This window comes from Fukomys damarensis, unplaced genomic scaffold, assembly GCF_012274545.1.
Source record: "Fukomys damarensis isolate Sample0158 unplaced genomic scaffold, DMR_v1.0_HiC HiC_scaffold_38, whole genome shotgun sequence".
NCBI classification, from domain to species: domain Eukaryota; kingdom Metazoa; phylum Chordata; class Mammalia; order Rodentia; family Bathyergidae; genus Fukomys; species Fukomys damarensis.
Genome location: NW_022900950.1, coordinates 48,229,759 through 48,244,967, shown reverse-complemented (window position 1 = coordinate 48,244,967; position 15,209 = coordinate 48,229,759). Strand labels below are relative to the sequence as shown.

General features: G+C 32.9%; 2 protein-coding genes across 3 annotated transcripts in view; one reads left to right on the top strand and one right to left on the bottom strand.

Annotated features, from left to right (window-relative positions):
* Rb1 (RB transcriptional corepressor 1) overlaps positions 1-15,209 on the top strand; it is a 161,110-nt gene that overhangs the window by 112,790 nt on the left and 33,111 nt on the right. The gene's annotated exons all lie outside the window — the stretch shown is intronic.
* Positions 1,030-3,131, bottom strand: Lpar6 (lysophosphatidic acid receptor 6). The gene has a single exon (XM_010636997.3). It carries the CDS (start codon positions 2,249-2,251, stop codon positions 1,220-1,222), a length of 1,032 nt encoding a protein of 343 aa, XP_010635299.1. The 5' UTR covers positions 2,252-3,131; the 3' UTR covers positions 1,030-1,219.

The window sequence follows — 15,209 nt, the reverse complement described above, 5'->3', positions numbered from 1 at the left end:
TTTTTTTTTTTTTTTTTTTTTTTTTTTTTGCTAACTGGAGAATGGCTTGAATTTTAGGGCAAAAACGAATACATTAAAAATAAACATTTTTGTATAATTGATACTTCTCTTCTAAAAATATAGGGCTAATCCATACCTTTTTATGTTTTGTGAAATGAAAATACAGCTGTGTTTAGTTATTTGGGACTTACAGTTTTATTGTTTCTTATGTGAGGAACTGTCTAATAAATTATTTTGACATACTAACATATTGTCTACTTGAAATAACATTTTCAACTATTCAGTATTTGGCTTAAAATGGTTAAGAAAAGGGAAGGTAAGTAAAGCATCTTAGGTCTATGTCACTTTTTAAGTACAGAGTATTATTTCACTATTTCTGGTGTCTTTCTAACCTAACATACTTAAAATTCAAGTTCTTTATTTTTGTGGCATACATGTACCTTTAAAATATACCTCTCATTATATTTTATTTTTTAAAAATTACTTGGCAAAATAACATTTTATTAGTCCCCCCCTCAATTTTTGTGGCATATACTTTTTTATTGGGTGTTTTATTCAGAAGATGAATCAAAATATTAATTTCAGAACATACCAGTTAACATCTGGTTTTTATGACTTGCCTACAAAAGTAAAACCCTTATATATTATCTAAAATTTATACTACTTAAAATCGTCTAATAGTGTCACTCTACAGAAGACTACATTTTTAGCTACCTTTTGAGGAAATACTCAATGTTTGGTTCAGATTACTGTCTTTATGATTAATAACTAATTCAAAATGCAACATGAAATATGTTGAATTAAACATTAACTACTTCACAAGTAAACAATTTAGCATAAAATCATTTAGTATAAAAAATTCAAATTAAATAATTTAGTATAAAAAGGAGTAAAGGAAACAGTTTCAAGAGAACAGATAGTTACCACATGATTTAAATGAGTAACTTTTAGGCTTGAATAAGTTTTGAAAGAAAATTTTTTAATGAGGAAACACATTAAAGTGGCTCATAAAAATAAAATGGAGTGTATACAAGAATAGATTCTTTTTTAATACTTAACACATTGAATACAAATCTTATTTAAAAACATTTAAACGTCCAAGTGTTAATTTCTTTTGGAGGTGAAGGAAAAAGTTTTCCAAGAGAACACTTCACAGTTGATGGAGCTTGGAGGTTCTGTCCCAGCCAGTTAAAGTCCCACTGGTTTTATTTCAGATAGCTTATATTGTAGATTCATTGTCAGAAATCTTTTTTAAGGTCTGTAGACTGTGTTGAATAAAATTCTCTGTTCCTTGAACTTCAGAGAATCTGGAGTCAATTCTCCTCGCAGACCAGTTTTTCATTTTTATTGAATTCTGAATTGTGTCTGATGTAAAGTAGTAAACTATAGGGTCAAAACAACAGTTGGAAACAGCAATGCAGAGAGTGATTGGATACATTGTCCTTACTGCTGCCACTACTGAGCAATTAACAAATGTTTGTGTTCTCATAAGAGAATAGAAAATAAGATTGATATTGTAAGGCACAAAACAGAAACAGAATATAACCAAATGTACAAAAATCATTTTTAAAACCTTAGTTTTGTTCATTTTGCTTCTGCTTAATGTAACAGGTTTATTTAAAGTTCTTAGCACCATACTAGAGCAAGTTACATTCAAAATTAGAGGAATAAAAAATCCCACTATTTCGATGAAAATTACAATCCTTGAGAGGTAAGTTTTCCATGTGGCTTCTGGGAAGTTTTCAAAGCAGGTTTCTGAGGTATTGTTAGGATGGGAGTTGGTAGATTGAAAAAACACTGCTGGTGCACTTCCTCCCATCACAGTTAACCACACGGAAATGCAAACAATCTTTGCATTTCGTTTGGTTCTTAGAGTCTTTGACCTAAAAGGGTAGACGATTGCCAGAAATCGGTCTACACTAATGGAAGTTAAAAAGAGAATGCTTCCGTACATGTTGGTGTAAAACAACATCACAGAAATCTTACAGAGTAAATCTCCAAATGGCCAATTCCGCGTTGCAAAGTAAAAGATCCTGAAGGGTAAAGTGAAAACGAAAAGCAAGTCTGACATTGCCAGATTAATCATGTACGTGGTAGTTTCATTTCGCACTTTGAGGATGCAGATGAAAATGTATATGGCAACACAATTGGATATTAACCCAAGCACAAACACCATGCTGAACATGCACCCATACAAAGTGTACTTAAAAGAGTCATCATAGGGGCACTGGGAGCTGTTTGTGCTTACCATTATAAAGCCGCGTCCAGCTTGTGGTGTGGAGGTCCTTCTGTGGTGCGGAGATCCTTTTGTCAACTGCTGTCTCCTTTGGTATTCAGATGTTGGCTACTAGAACTTTCAAGTATATTTGGGGAGTGTTTTGATCTTTGGACAGTGTTATAAAATACTTTCTATTTCTTGAAATCTCCAAAAGAAACATGAAACTTCTTGCTCCAAAGTTTCTAGTAAGTAGGTTCTTCAACAGGAAAGTACTCTCATTTTATAGTCTCCAGATAATCCATAAATCCAGGGCTTAACTGACGAGTAAATTCAGTCAATGAAGCCAACCCATAAGATTGCAGACATAGGAAAATCTGTCTTCCGAGTCCGGAGATACAGCCACTTTGTCTTGTAAACTTGTATTTCCGTAGTCAAGAGGAATGTTCCAAAGTTAATATTTTCTTACACTTAAAAATATTTAAGTTTAGGTTAACAATCTTACTTTGCTTTTCAGTGTAAAGTTTCAGAGACTTAAACATTCCCAATTTGTCTTCTACTTTTTTAAAATGAGATTTTCCTTTTTGGTATTCCTGCAGCAGACCCCAGATGGTGATAAGTAGAAGAATCTTTCATAGGTTCTGAAATAAATTCCTTGGCATGTTAGCTCTTGCTGAATTGAGGCTTTTCCCGCAGTTGCCAGCTGTAACTGTGAGAAGGGCTTTCTCTGAGGCGAAAAAGAAAGGCTTGCTAGATTTGTAATATGACATCACAGGAAGAAGAGGCTGGGTTTGGACAAAGAAAGGTTTCAGCCCAGTTTGTTTGCAGTTCCTTTAATCTGATAATATGTCTGCTGGGAATATACCTAGGAGGCTTGCAAATGGTCACTGGCTGCTTAGCTGGCTTTTTATGTGGAAATGATTTCTGTGGTTCTGGCAGCCTCTCAGAATTGTTTTTGTTTTGTTTTATTTGCATAGTAATAATGGAAAGAAAAAATCAGTTTAAGCCTGTTTTTTTGTTTTTCTCATTCATTTGCTTCTGTTTTTTGACACTGACCTTTTTTAGAAATAAAATATGAATGGGTGCACACATGTAAATTATAATTTTTAGGGATATTTTAATATAGCAATTTAAAGAACCATTTAATGACTGAAAGACAGACCTTTAGAGACCAGTGATAATTCTGCTACTCTTGTGTCTTGTTTTTTTCTAATTACTCTGAGATTTAACTTAGATGGTGTGGTTGTGACTAGCTTTAGTTCTGGTTCTCTTTAGTTTTTGATAACTTCCTAATACCCTTCCAATGAAACTGAATTATTTTTTTAGAGCTACTTCAAATTTATATTACGCCATTCACAAGTTTAGCTCCACACTAGAGCATAGGTTTAGCATTTAAGGCTCTGGATTCCATGCCCAGTGCATGTGTATGCACGCATACACATACACAAAAAATAGTAATAAGTAAAGAGGAAAGAAAGAAAATGTTTATCTTTGGTGTGGTATTAATTTTGTTTTACACACAATTTAAGCACCAGTTGAAGGTGCATTCTTTTTTTAAACAAAATGACTTTCTTCTTAAGTTGATTGGAATAACTTTGGAGAATAACAGTTCTGTGTAGCTGAATTTCATAATTTTATTTTTGTTCTTCCCAGCTCTTCCTTTAACTGCCTTAATATGACATTAACCTTACACTGTAGTATATTTTAGGTCTTATTTCCATTTAAAAGTTTCTATGAATGGTTTCTGTATTTTATTTAAAGTATACTTATATCCCTCCCCCCATCAAAAGAACATATGAATGGAATGAAGGTAGATGAATGTAGACATTATTTCCTCAGGGACTGAGGCTTTCACAACTGCTGAGATACATGTTTTTATTATTTTGAACTGCTTTTGTGTGAGTGTGTTTATGTGCGTGTGTGTGTGTGTGTGTGTGTGTGTGTGTGTGTGCGCATGCACCTTCCAAGATTGCACCTAGGGTCTGGTGCATAGCAAGAACATGCTCTACCACTGAGTTAATGCCCTCAGTCCCCAAAGCATCATCTTTCAGAAAAGCCTAGATCTAATTGTGCTTTACTGTTAGCACTCTTGAGTATCAGTTAAGGAATTTAAGAAGAATTTATTTTTCCTTAATAAATTACTTAGCTAAATTAAAAAATAACTTGTTACAATAATGTTTTATTACTGTTTGCACCTTTTTACTTACGCATTTTGATGAATTATAATCTTTTAATTTGGAAATTCATCTGTAATCAAATGGTACAAATATGAATATTATTTATAACCAATAAAGCATTGAGAGTTGAATTACTTTGTATGTTTTGGTATAAAAAAGGCATAGATGTGTTCATATTAGAAGACTGTTAAAAATTTGAGTGGGCAGTAATGAAAAAGTAGTTAACAAGCTCTTAGCTAGTTTACTTTTACTTTCATTTTGAATGTGGTATTTTCTCAAAGAATTAGAATATATTCTATACTGGAATACTCTTTAGTTGTTACTCAAATGTTCGTTCATAGTTTTTTCTTGTTTGAATTTACATTTAAAAATTAATATATAACTATTTGTTGAATTATTCATTATTATTTTCATTATTATCTGTATATTTGCATCTTTGTATTTCTAATTCTTAGCACAGTTTTGACCCTCAATAGATAATGATGTGTTTGCTGATGAATGCATCATAGCAATTTGGATTTTGTTGAAACTTGTTTCTAATAAGCAGTAGCAGTGGAGGTGTTTCAGCAGGAAGAATATAATTTATTATTAGATTTTTTGAGGTATTTTATTTGACTGCTAACTTGTAGAACCAAAGTGAAATTTGATACCATGAAAAATCCTTAGAATTATTTTATACAAAGACTACTTACAAAGAAAGTTTTAAAAATTCAGGGAATTGGGCTGGGGATTTAGCTCTGTGGTTCCACTGTCTGCCTTGCAAACACAAGATCCAAGCTGGATACCTGGTACCAAAAAGAAAATATTTTTTTTCAGGGAATTAAGAATGTTGATTAGATGCTTTTGTGTTTGATAGTCTCATACAAACTTAATGTGAGATTTATACACTTTTGAAATTTAAGAATGTAAAAATTTTTTTTTTTTTCTGGTGGGTAGGTAGTGAAATAAGAAATAAGAAAACCAAAGTCAGGGGCTGGGGATTTAGTTCAGTGGTACTATGCCTGCCTCATAAGCTTAAGGTCCAGAATTCAGTCTCTGGAACAAAAAAAAAAAGAAAAGAAAGAAAGAAAAGTAAACTAAAGTCAGAAGCTGAAGTGGTAAAGATAAATTTTACTCAGGACTGTTACAATAGTATACATGTACAACTGATTTGACTATAGTATGCCTGTACAATAGATTTGAAGTATAGTAAATCTCATCACTTTTCAAATTTTAATTATGTACAAAAGCCACGTGAATAACCAGCTACCTTATAAAGTAGATTTTTTATTAGTATTTTAATAGTCTCAATCTTTTAGGTTTTTTTTTTTTCCGTTTGAGAGGAAATATTCTGTTATCAGAAGTTTAAGGATTTGGATAACTTTTGAGTTCTGATAAATTCTACTGTGATATGGCTTTGAGGAAAACTTACCCAGGTCTGATTCAAAAATAGGCTCAGAACAATTTTTGTTAAACCTTTATTTAATACTAATATAAAACATAGTGTAAGATGGGTTCTTTAGTCTTTTCTTTTCCATATAGGTTATTTCTGGCCTAGGTAGTGATAATATTTTTATTTTGTTCTTTATTTTCACTGCCATCTTTTTGCATAAAGCTGCTCACTCTGATCTGTATAGTTATAATGTCTTCCTATATCTAAGTCTTACGGTCTACCTGTTGCCTTCTACTAGACCTTCTCAGATCAACTCATGAATGACTCAACTAATTGTATATTCTTGCTTCCAAAAAGAACTTACAGAAAACTATAATTTTAAAATAAATGCTCTACCAAAGCCAGTGGAACTAAACACTTAAGATTTTAGCATTTTATGATATGCAAATTATACTTTAGGGCCCTGGATTTAGCTCTGTAGTTCCATCGCCTGCCTCGCAAGCCTAAGGTCCCAAGTTCAGTCCCTGGTACCAAAGACAAAACAAAACAAAAACATATTATACTGTAGTTAAAAAATTTAAAAAGAAAGTCAGTGTAGAAGAGATAACAGTTTAAAACATGAGGACTAGGGATGTAGCTCAGGGTTAAAGCACTTTTTCAGCATGTGTAAGGCCCTGGGTTTGTTCCATCTTCAACACCAGAAAGTAAAGTAACTAGATATGAGAAATATGAGAGAAATTATTTTAAACATTTTATGTTATTCTAAAAATTATGTTGAATTCAATAAATGTTTCCAACCCTTCCCCAAGACCAAATCTTAAAGTATAAATCCATTATATATTAGTAAAAGAATTAAAGTTGTATGTTTGGAGGGAGAAGGAAGTGTAGGAAAGTGTGGGAAATAATATCAGAAAAACCAAAGCTAAGGGAAACTGCTGCATTTGACACAAGGCAAAATAAAAAAATATATATGTAGAGGATTATATTGTCCTCATTTAATGAAAACAGTCATTCCAGAATGTCAAGGAAAAAAGAAAACTTCTGTTTACCTCAGAAATATATTATAAAACTTTATACATATAGAATATTTTGTAATGGCAGAAATACTTATTTATGAAATGCCATTTCTTACTCTCATTTGAGAAAAAATACTAAATATCAAACTATGGCTCTGAGAAAACTTTTTTTTTATGTTGGTAGATGATATGGTAATAGGCTGAGGATTTAGCTCTAGTTCTACCGCCTGCCTCGCAAGCACAAAGACCCAAGTTTGATCCCTGTACCAAAAGAAAAGCAAAAGAAAAAATGTGGTATTTTACCTTGGACTAACTTGGTCATCTAACACAAAGAATCTGTACCTCGGGATCTTGAGATCCCTTTTGTACATACCCCACCCTCCTTGGGAGCCTTTATGAGATTCTCAAACACTATGAATAAAAACAGATAAGAAATACAAATCAGATGAGAAGAAAGATCAACAACTCAAGCCGCCACGCTGTTTCTTAGAAATATTACTGAAATATTTTGAAAACTTTTTCTGTATGTACACTGAAAGGAATCTTGACTATCAATTGCTAATGCAGATTCTATGTAAGAGAAAGACTTGTGTGTGCCAGCAATAAAATGTGAATCCCATGTATATTTTTAAAAAGGAAAGTGTAAAAGTATAATATAAAGAGCACCAGACAGAGAAACAGAGAAGTCGCTTGGCCTTTCTAGGAGTCTGGTTTCTGAGGTGTAAAAGGAAGGGAGTTGAACTGCACAAAGGTGCCTTGTTGCTTCCATATCTGATTCTGATTCTTTGAATACTTTGAATGTTTAACTGCTGCATTTGTTTTTCACTTGTAGGTATAAAAAATCAAGGAGTCATTTTGTATTTTTAATGTTTAAGAATTTCTAATTTTGAAATCAGGCTGAACAGGAAACGTGTATGAGAGTCTTGCTTAAGAAAAGAAGAAATTTTAAGTATTTTTGTAGTATATGAAAAAAGGAGCCCCTCTTTTGTATTTCTATAGCATTCTTCTTTAAAAAGACTTCCTTACCAAGATACAGATAAGATGCCATCTGGTCTTAACTGTGAAATTGACCAAAGAAATATTGATCAAAAGTATTCTTTTATCCATTTAAGTATTCTTTCATTAAGAATTTTGAAGGCCAGCCGAGCATCGTGATGCATATTTGTAATCCTCGCTACCTAGGAAGCTGTGGCAGGAGGATCCTGGCCAATTTAGTCAGGACACTATCTCCAAAAAAAGGGCAAATGGGGGAGGGAGTCTGGGAATGTGTAATATTCAGTGGTAGAATGCCCTAGGTTCAAACTCCAGCAGGGCTAGGGTTAAGGCCATAGGTGAAGTTGTATCTGACATGACATTGAGAATAAGGGATGTGTCAAAAAATTTTTTTCTTTAATGAGAGAGTATGTGGAACTCAAGCAAAAAATAAATTTGCTCAGGTTCAAAAGAAAGTATTAAACAGCGATAATTAAAATGTGAGAAAAAGCATAGCATAATTTATTCTGAATACTCATTTTGAATACAGCAAATGTTTGCTCTGATGAGATGTGGGTCTTTTCTGTCTCTAATTTACACTTATGAGAACAGCAAAGCTCTCTGGATACTTTTGAAATCAATTTATTTACAATAAGTTTTCTGTTTAGGTTTAGATACAAGACATTTTTAATTTGATAAGTTAGCATTTGTAACTTGTGTAGACAGAAGATATTTCCTATAAAAAGTTATGTGGAGAATTTATTAAGTTGTAGGCAAATTTAGTTTTACTATGAGTCTGTTTGATATCATTCGGAAGTGATTTACTTTCCTATCCTTATTGCAGGCACTTAAAACTTTATGTTACTTTTTTACTGGAGCATTAGCTATCTACCCAAGTTCAAAGGATTGAACCATTTGGTTGGGGTTGGATGGGAGTAGAAGAGGAAATATTTAAAGAATAATGAATGATGAGTAGTATAGCAAACTACAAGTGGGTGGAAATGATGGTGGTAGCAGATCCAAGCAAAGAAGGTAAAAGGAATTAAGAGGAGCAATAATGTTACTATGTTTTAAAATTTAAAACTTATATAAGCATATTTATCCCTGCTTATTCTTCAGTTATTCCTTCTTCCTTCTATCTCTGCGTGTTCTCCTTTTCTTCATGTCTGTCTCTTAAAATCCTAACACATATTCCTGTAGAATCTTCTCAATCTCATCTACTCTTTTTATATTTCTATAGTACTTCGTCTTGTTTTTAAGACAACTCATCAATTCACTTAAGGTTAAAAAATAATTTCAGTGCAAAACATATTGATATATGTTTTTATAGCATAGAGATGAAAGTCTACCAGTATAGTACAGGGTCTCCAGAGCAGATGTCTAATAAAGTTGGGCTTTACAATTGAAAAAAATTTTAACTTCAATTGAAAGTTAAAGCCAATCTGGTAATAATGACTTATATTATAATTCCATTAGTAGAGTCAGATTGCCTTTCCATCCAAAAATTCAGAATATTATTTGAGTGACTGTTTCCTCTGTCCTCACAATACTACATAACCTAGTTCTCTAAATTCCTAGAAAAGAAGTTAATGATTCATTATAGTGTGTGCCTTGGGACATAAGAACTTAACTTGGTCATAGAATGACAAAGTGGGTTGCAGTTTTCAAAAATCTTTCAGTTACTGTGGAAACAGCAAGGCATAGTGAAAAGACCAATTTGACTAGTTGTTAAGTGATCAGGATTCTAATCCCAGCTACTAAAAATGAATGTGACCTAGAGCAAATAATTTTACTTTTCCATTATGTATTTATAAAAGGAGAGTATTCAGTTAGACCTCTAGAATCCTTTTTAGTCCTTAGCTTTCTCATTTCATCTCCCCATGAATTTCAAAAGACAGAACATATTTTACTCTTTTTCTGTTGTTTCCATTTTACAGATGAAAAAACTTGAATGTACAGTTGTGGCTTGCTTAGAACTGTAAATGATGGAGAATGATAAAGCCAGAACTACAGACTAGCTCCTCACTATATGTATGCACTCATATCATATATAACAAGAGTACATGCATAAATTAATTGTATAAAGAACTCTGATCCTAAAATCTAAGATCTTTGTATCCTATTTTTGGACTTTACCTTGAACAGAATCTTACTTACCCTGAACTGTGGAATAGATACAATGTACCATTCTGGCCTTGCAGATGGCTTTCAAAACAACATAGAGTGAAAATACATTTTAACTGTAACACTTTGAAAAGTGCTATTGCAGGGCCAGAGATTTAGCTCAGTGGTTCCACCGCCTGCCTTAGTTCAATACCCAGTACCAAAAAAAACCAAAAATAAGTTATTATAGGGAAAGTAGATTATAATGCTTTAATTTTATAGCGATAAAGGTTAAGTTGTAAGAACACAGAATGATAAGGTTTCTGGGGCGTTTTGTGTACCTTAGTCTTGGTGAGTGAGTCTGGGCCTTTTGCATGCTAGGCAGTACTACTGAGCTATATCCTCAGCTCGGATTTTTTTTTGGCGGGGGTACCAGGGATCAAACTTGTTCTTGCAAGGCACATGGCAGAATCACTGAGCTATATCCCTGGCCCAACTCAGTTTTGTTTTCTTGACTTAATAGGGGCCCTGTGCTTTATGTATGCCAGACAAAGTTGTCATTTGATATATCTTATATACCTTTTTGGCACTGGTAGTAAATAGCAGACTTAAATCTCCAAATAGACATATGTTTTTTTTGTTTTTTTGATACTGGGAATCAAACTTAGGACTTGACAAGAGCTCTGCTGCTAAATTCCTGGCCCCTTCCTTTTTTTTAAAGTATTTATTTCTGAGTTAGTTGTTGACATATATTCTATTAGTGTTAGCATCTACCCTCTAATGTTGGCAGTAGCACTACATCCTACAACTTTGTAATACAAGTAAGTCTGCCTTATACCTATTACAAAGCACTATTCATTTTCTTCACCATTTCTACTCGTAATCAGTCGCTAAGAATAACTGGGGAAACTGAAGCCATGGGAAGCAAATTCCTAAGTTGCTTGATTGATTTTTGCCAGAAGTGGAACTAGAATCCTAGTTTCTTGACTTAGTCCTAAATTTTCCTACTACAATGGGTTCTCGATGTTTTTTATTGTTGTTGTTGTTGTTCCTCAAGATAAGATAGAAAATTTTGTTCATAGCTTAGGTGACGGTTAAGCAAAGCAAAACTTTGTTTTTATATGTATGAGTCACATACATTTTTTTTCTTTTTTGGTAGCAGAGGTAGAACTCGGGACCTTGTGCTTGCAAGGCAGGCAGCAGAACGACTGAGCTAAATCCCTGGCTCTATAAACTTTTTTTAAAAAACTGAAAAGTCTGTTAAGTAAAGCTTTGTTCTTATATGTTAGCTACTAAATTTAACCAATCTCTTAGAAATTTCCACCCACCAATAGATTAAAATAGGGCAAACATTTTCAGCTTCATCTTTGTTGAATAAAGAAATTGTTTGCCTTTGTACAAAGCACTGTGCCAAATTTTATGCAGAGGAAGGAAATATCACTGTTCCTTTCAAATAAATAGAACAAGGGTCTCCTATGAATAGTAAATGCAATATTTTGCCGCATAGTTTAGTATCAGAAATCTAGGTACTCTTCAGTTTATTTCAGTAAACATTTATTGGCCTTTTTTAACCTATTACTGAAGGGTGGAGGTACAGAAGGATTGCTGTCTGTGAATGCACTGGAAGCTGAATGCTTGGGACTAGAAAGCTATTCTGTTATACCTGAGTCCTTTTGCCTTCCAATAATGGAAATATATGTATCTTAAAAGTTTTTGCGTGTTTGTCCCTGGCTCTATATTTGCTATTTGCACACAGTAAGGTAATGTTAAGAAATATTAGAGCAAAAAAACCTTGTTTTTAATAAAACCAGTTTCAGTGTTTTGGAATGACTCAAGGATGTTTCTGAAAATATTGTCACTGAGTTACATGCATACATACATCTGTGAAAGATGTAAGGGAGATGGCATAAACAAGAAAGATGGATTCTCCAGTTCTGTTTTTACCCCACACATAGTATAAATCATAAACATACATTATTAGTGTGATGTAAAAAAGAAAAACGACTTGGAACTCTGCTCAGAGGACCTTGAGTCTACATAAAGAGATTTGTTTTAACAGATATAAACTTACATGTTTTCAATCCAAATAAAATTTCAGAAATTACGCATATAATTGTAAAAAGAGTTCCCATTAACCTTTTCAGGTCATGGATGCTAATCTCATCAAATAAGACATCAGCAATAATCATTTGGAAATTTGAAAAAAGACTCAATTTAGAGCAAGAGCAAATAATATAGAATACCTTAGTAATAATAGGCAAAGTGTAGAGTTGAGATGAAAACAAAGCAAAAGACTACAAGATCTTGAAGTAAACCATAAAAAACACCTCAAAAGTGACAGTCCATTTATCTAGAACAAACCTATAAATTTAATGCCAGTCCCAATAGGTTTTAGTAAATGTCCTTAAAATGTATAATTTTGTTTGCCTGTAGAAATACCTATGTGGGTTATATAAGCGAGCAGTTGATTTTGAAGAAAAACTGTTTCCCTCCTAGTTTGCACTCCTATCAGTAAAACCCGTATCCCCATATCCTTGCATAGGCCAGATAATTATCACTTTTAAGAGGTCAAAACTATATAGTCATCTTGGTTAATTTGCATTTATTTATGAGGTGAACCTAGAAATGGACCACAAAAGACCTACAGTTAGGTAAATAGATATATGATAATTTTAGCACTTCAGATCAATGAAAAAAATATAGACAATTCAATAAATGTAGCTCTTCACGGTAGCAATGTGGAGAAAAAAGGGAAGGCTATCCCTTACACCAATATTAACTCCAGCTGTAAAAATAATTTAAATTAAAATTACTGCATTAAAAAGAGTAACTGCATAAAATTTCTGGGGAAAAAAAGAAGTGCATTAAAAAAATAGTATGACCGGGGTGTAGCTCACACTTGACTAGTATGTGCAGGGCTCTGGGTTTGATCCTCAGCACCCCAAAAAGAAATAATAAAATTTCAAAAATAACAGAACAGAAAAGTTTCTAAGGATCACTTGAAATATGAAGTTTTAAAGAAAAAGATGAAGGTTTTACTAGTTTTCTTGCAACACTACTGTAAAGTAGAAAAATATTAGTTAATCAGATCACCTTTTATATTGTATTTAAATGGTACATTTCTTTGTAGAAAGAAATGTTCTAGAACAAACTAAAAATTAATCTTTATAAAAAGTGGGGAAAGGATCTGAACAAGCATAGCATTTTTGTCCTTAGAAGTAGTTCTGTTTTCAGTGTCCAAATTTAATTTTTCTTTTCAAAGTTTTTATCTTTAAAATAAATGGCTGTATTAGTTTAGAATTTATTTTATTTTAGAGGTGACAGGTGTTTTTAAGATCTAGTTCTATGAACATTATTACAAATATATTTGAAACCAGAAATGTTTTGACTTTAGGCATTCATATAGATGTCTTACTCTTAGCACAATTAAAATTCAAAGAAAGAGACTGTCATTAATAAATACAGATTTTCCAAGGTATAGAAGAACTAGAAAAATTCTAAGTCACTGCTCATCCATTCCCAGTACAAAACTTCCATGGTCATTCCTTTTATTAGTTTTGCTGGTGTGATTGTTTTAATTAACTGATTCAAATACTTGGAACATGTGAGCATTTACCATCAATACCAGATGTTACCAGCACTGCCTCAGAAAGACAGAAACAAAGGGCCGGAAAGACTTCCTCTTCAAAAGGCCCTGTTTTAAAACCCAGCCTTTTGTTGTTGTGCTTTTAGTTAAATAGAGGTCCAAAAGAGACCTGTCCAAAAGAAGTCTTTGGATTGTCTTAGTCATTGGAAAATGGGGGAGGCACTTAAAATATTTTTCCTGCTAGACAGTTGTCAGTGCTCTGGGTTTGATTACCAGCAGTGCAAATATCTTTTCTGTGTATTGTTAATTAATCTTTGTTATTCAGTAGTGAGTACTGATTAAATGTCAACTGCATACCAAGTGTTGTAGTTACTGGGAAAACAACAGTGAAAAAATCAAAATCACTGACTTCATATTTTACGTGGAGGAGACAACTAGTCAATAAATAAGCAGTTACAAGATTGTGTGATTTTAAGTTGTGAAGAAAAATACAATTAGGAAAAAGAAGATTGGGCTGCTACTATATATTGGAAGGTCAAAGATAACTTTATATTTCAATGGAGACTTGAAAGAAATAAGGAAAGAATCATAAGGATATCTCAGGAAAATTAATTTTTAACTGATCAGTATATTTAAAAGGCTTTTCCCCATTGATGTTTCTGTCCTCATTGCCCATAAATTCACTTACTAGGTTCATATCCCCAAGATTGTCATGGAAATTGGAAATTTCTAAATAACATTTCCACTTGGTAGAACTGTGCTTATATATTTCTGATATCTGTTTTGTATGACACCTCATAAACTACAAGTTTTTTTTTTAACTTTGATTTTGGCTACTTGACAGTGTCCTGAAATTACTTAAAGACAGTAGCTGTCTTTCATTAAAAGGAGCTCCAGATTGGTGAAATCATTTCAAATCACATTCCACCCTGACTTTGTTCTCTGTTCATTGATTACATTCATGTATTTTACTCTGATGCTTTGACTAGCACTCTATTACTTTAAAAGACTGAATTTTCTTCTCTGGAATCCACTTTGCCTGATATCAAGGACATCTTATATCCTGTGTCAGCTGTCTTCTGTTCTACCTATGCCTGGATGACCATCCAAGATCTTCAGTGTACTTATATATACTATTTGTTTTTTCTCCATGATAACATAGTATCCTAATTCTGGACCTACTTAAGATTCTGTCTTGTCCTTCAAGAAGATAGTCCTTGGCCTTACTCCTGTTCTGACACATGACCATTACCCAACACTATTGCCTAGAACCCTAACTTCACTTTCACAGACCCTCTGCACAGTTTTCCAAGAGTATACGACTTCATTCCAATGTCTTTGTTATTTAATTTTTCCTAGGAATAAACTTACGTATGTATGTTTGTATGTATGTATTTATTTATTTTGGTAGCAGGGATCGAACTCAGGACCTCATGCTTGCCAGGCAGGTGCTGTACCGCTGAACTAAATCCCCAGCCCTTAAATTTTAAATTTACAATGTGGTAAAGATGTACCATTAAGGCTCTTAAGTATGAGAGAAGTAGTATAGAATAAGAAGGAAAAAAGATAATCTTACCTCAGTACTCTAATGAATCAGCTGTTTATAATTTTTCACGTTTAATTTCTTTCTATGCTGTTTTGGTTGTATAGTTTAAACCAGAGAATAATATCTTTAAGATTTGAAGGGGGACACTGCTTTTTCTTTTAATGTATTCTTAGGTAAGGACACATTGTACTGTATCTTTTTTTTTTTTTTTTTTTTTTTTTT

Excerpts from the sequence above, each read along its gene's own strand:
- Lpar6 (XM_010636997.3), bottom strand. The coding sequence starts at position 2,251 with ATGGTAAGCACAAACAGCTCCCAGTGCCCCTATGATGACTCTTTTAAG.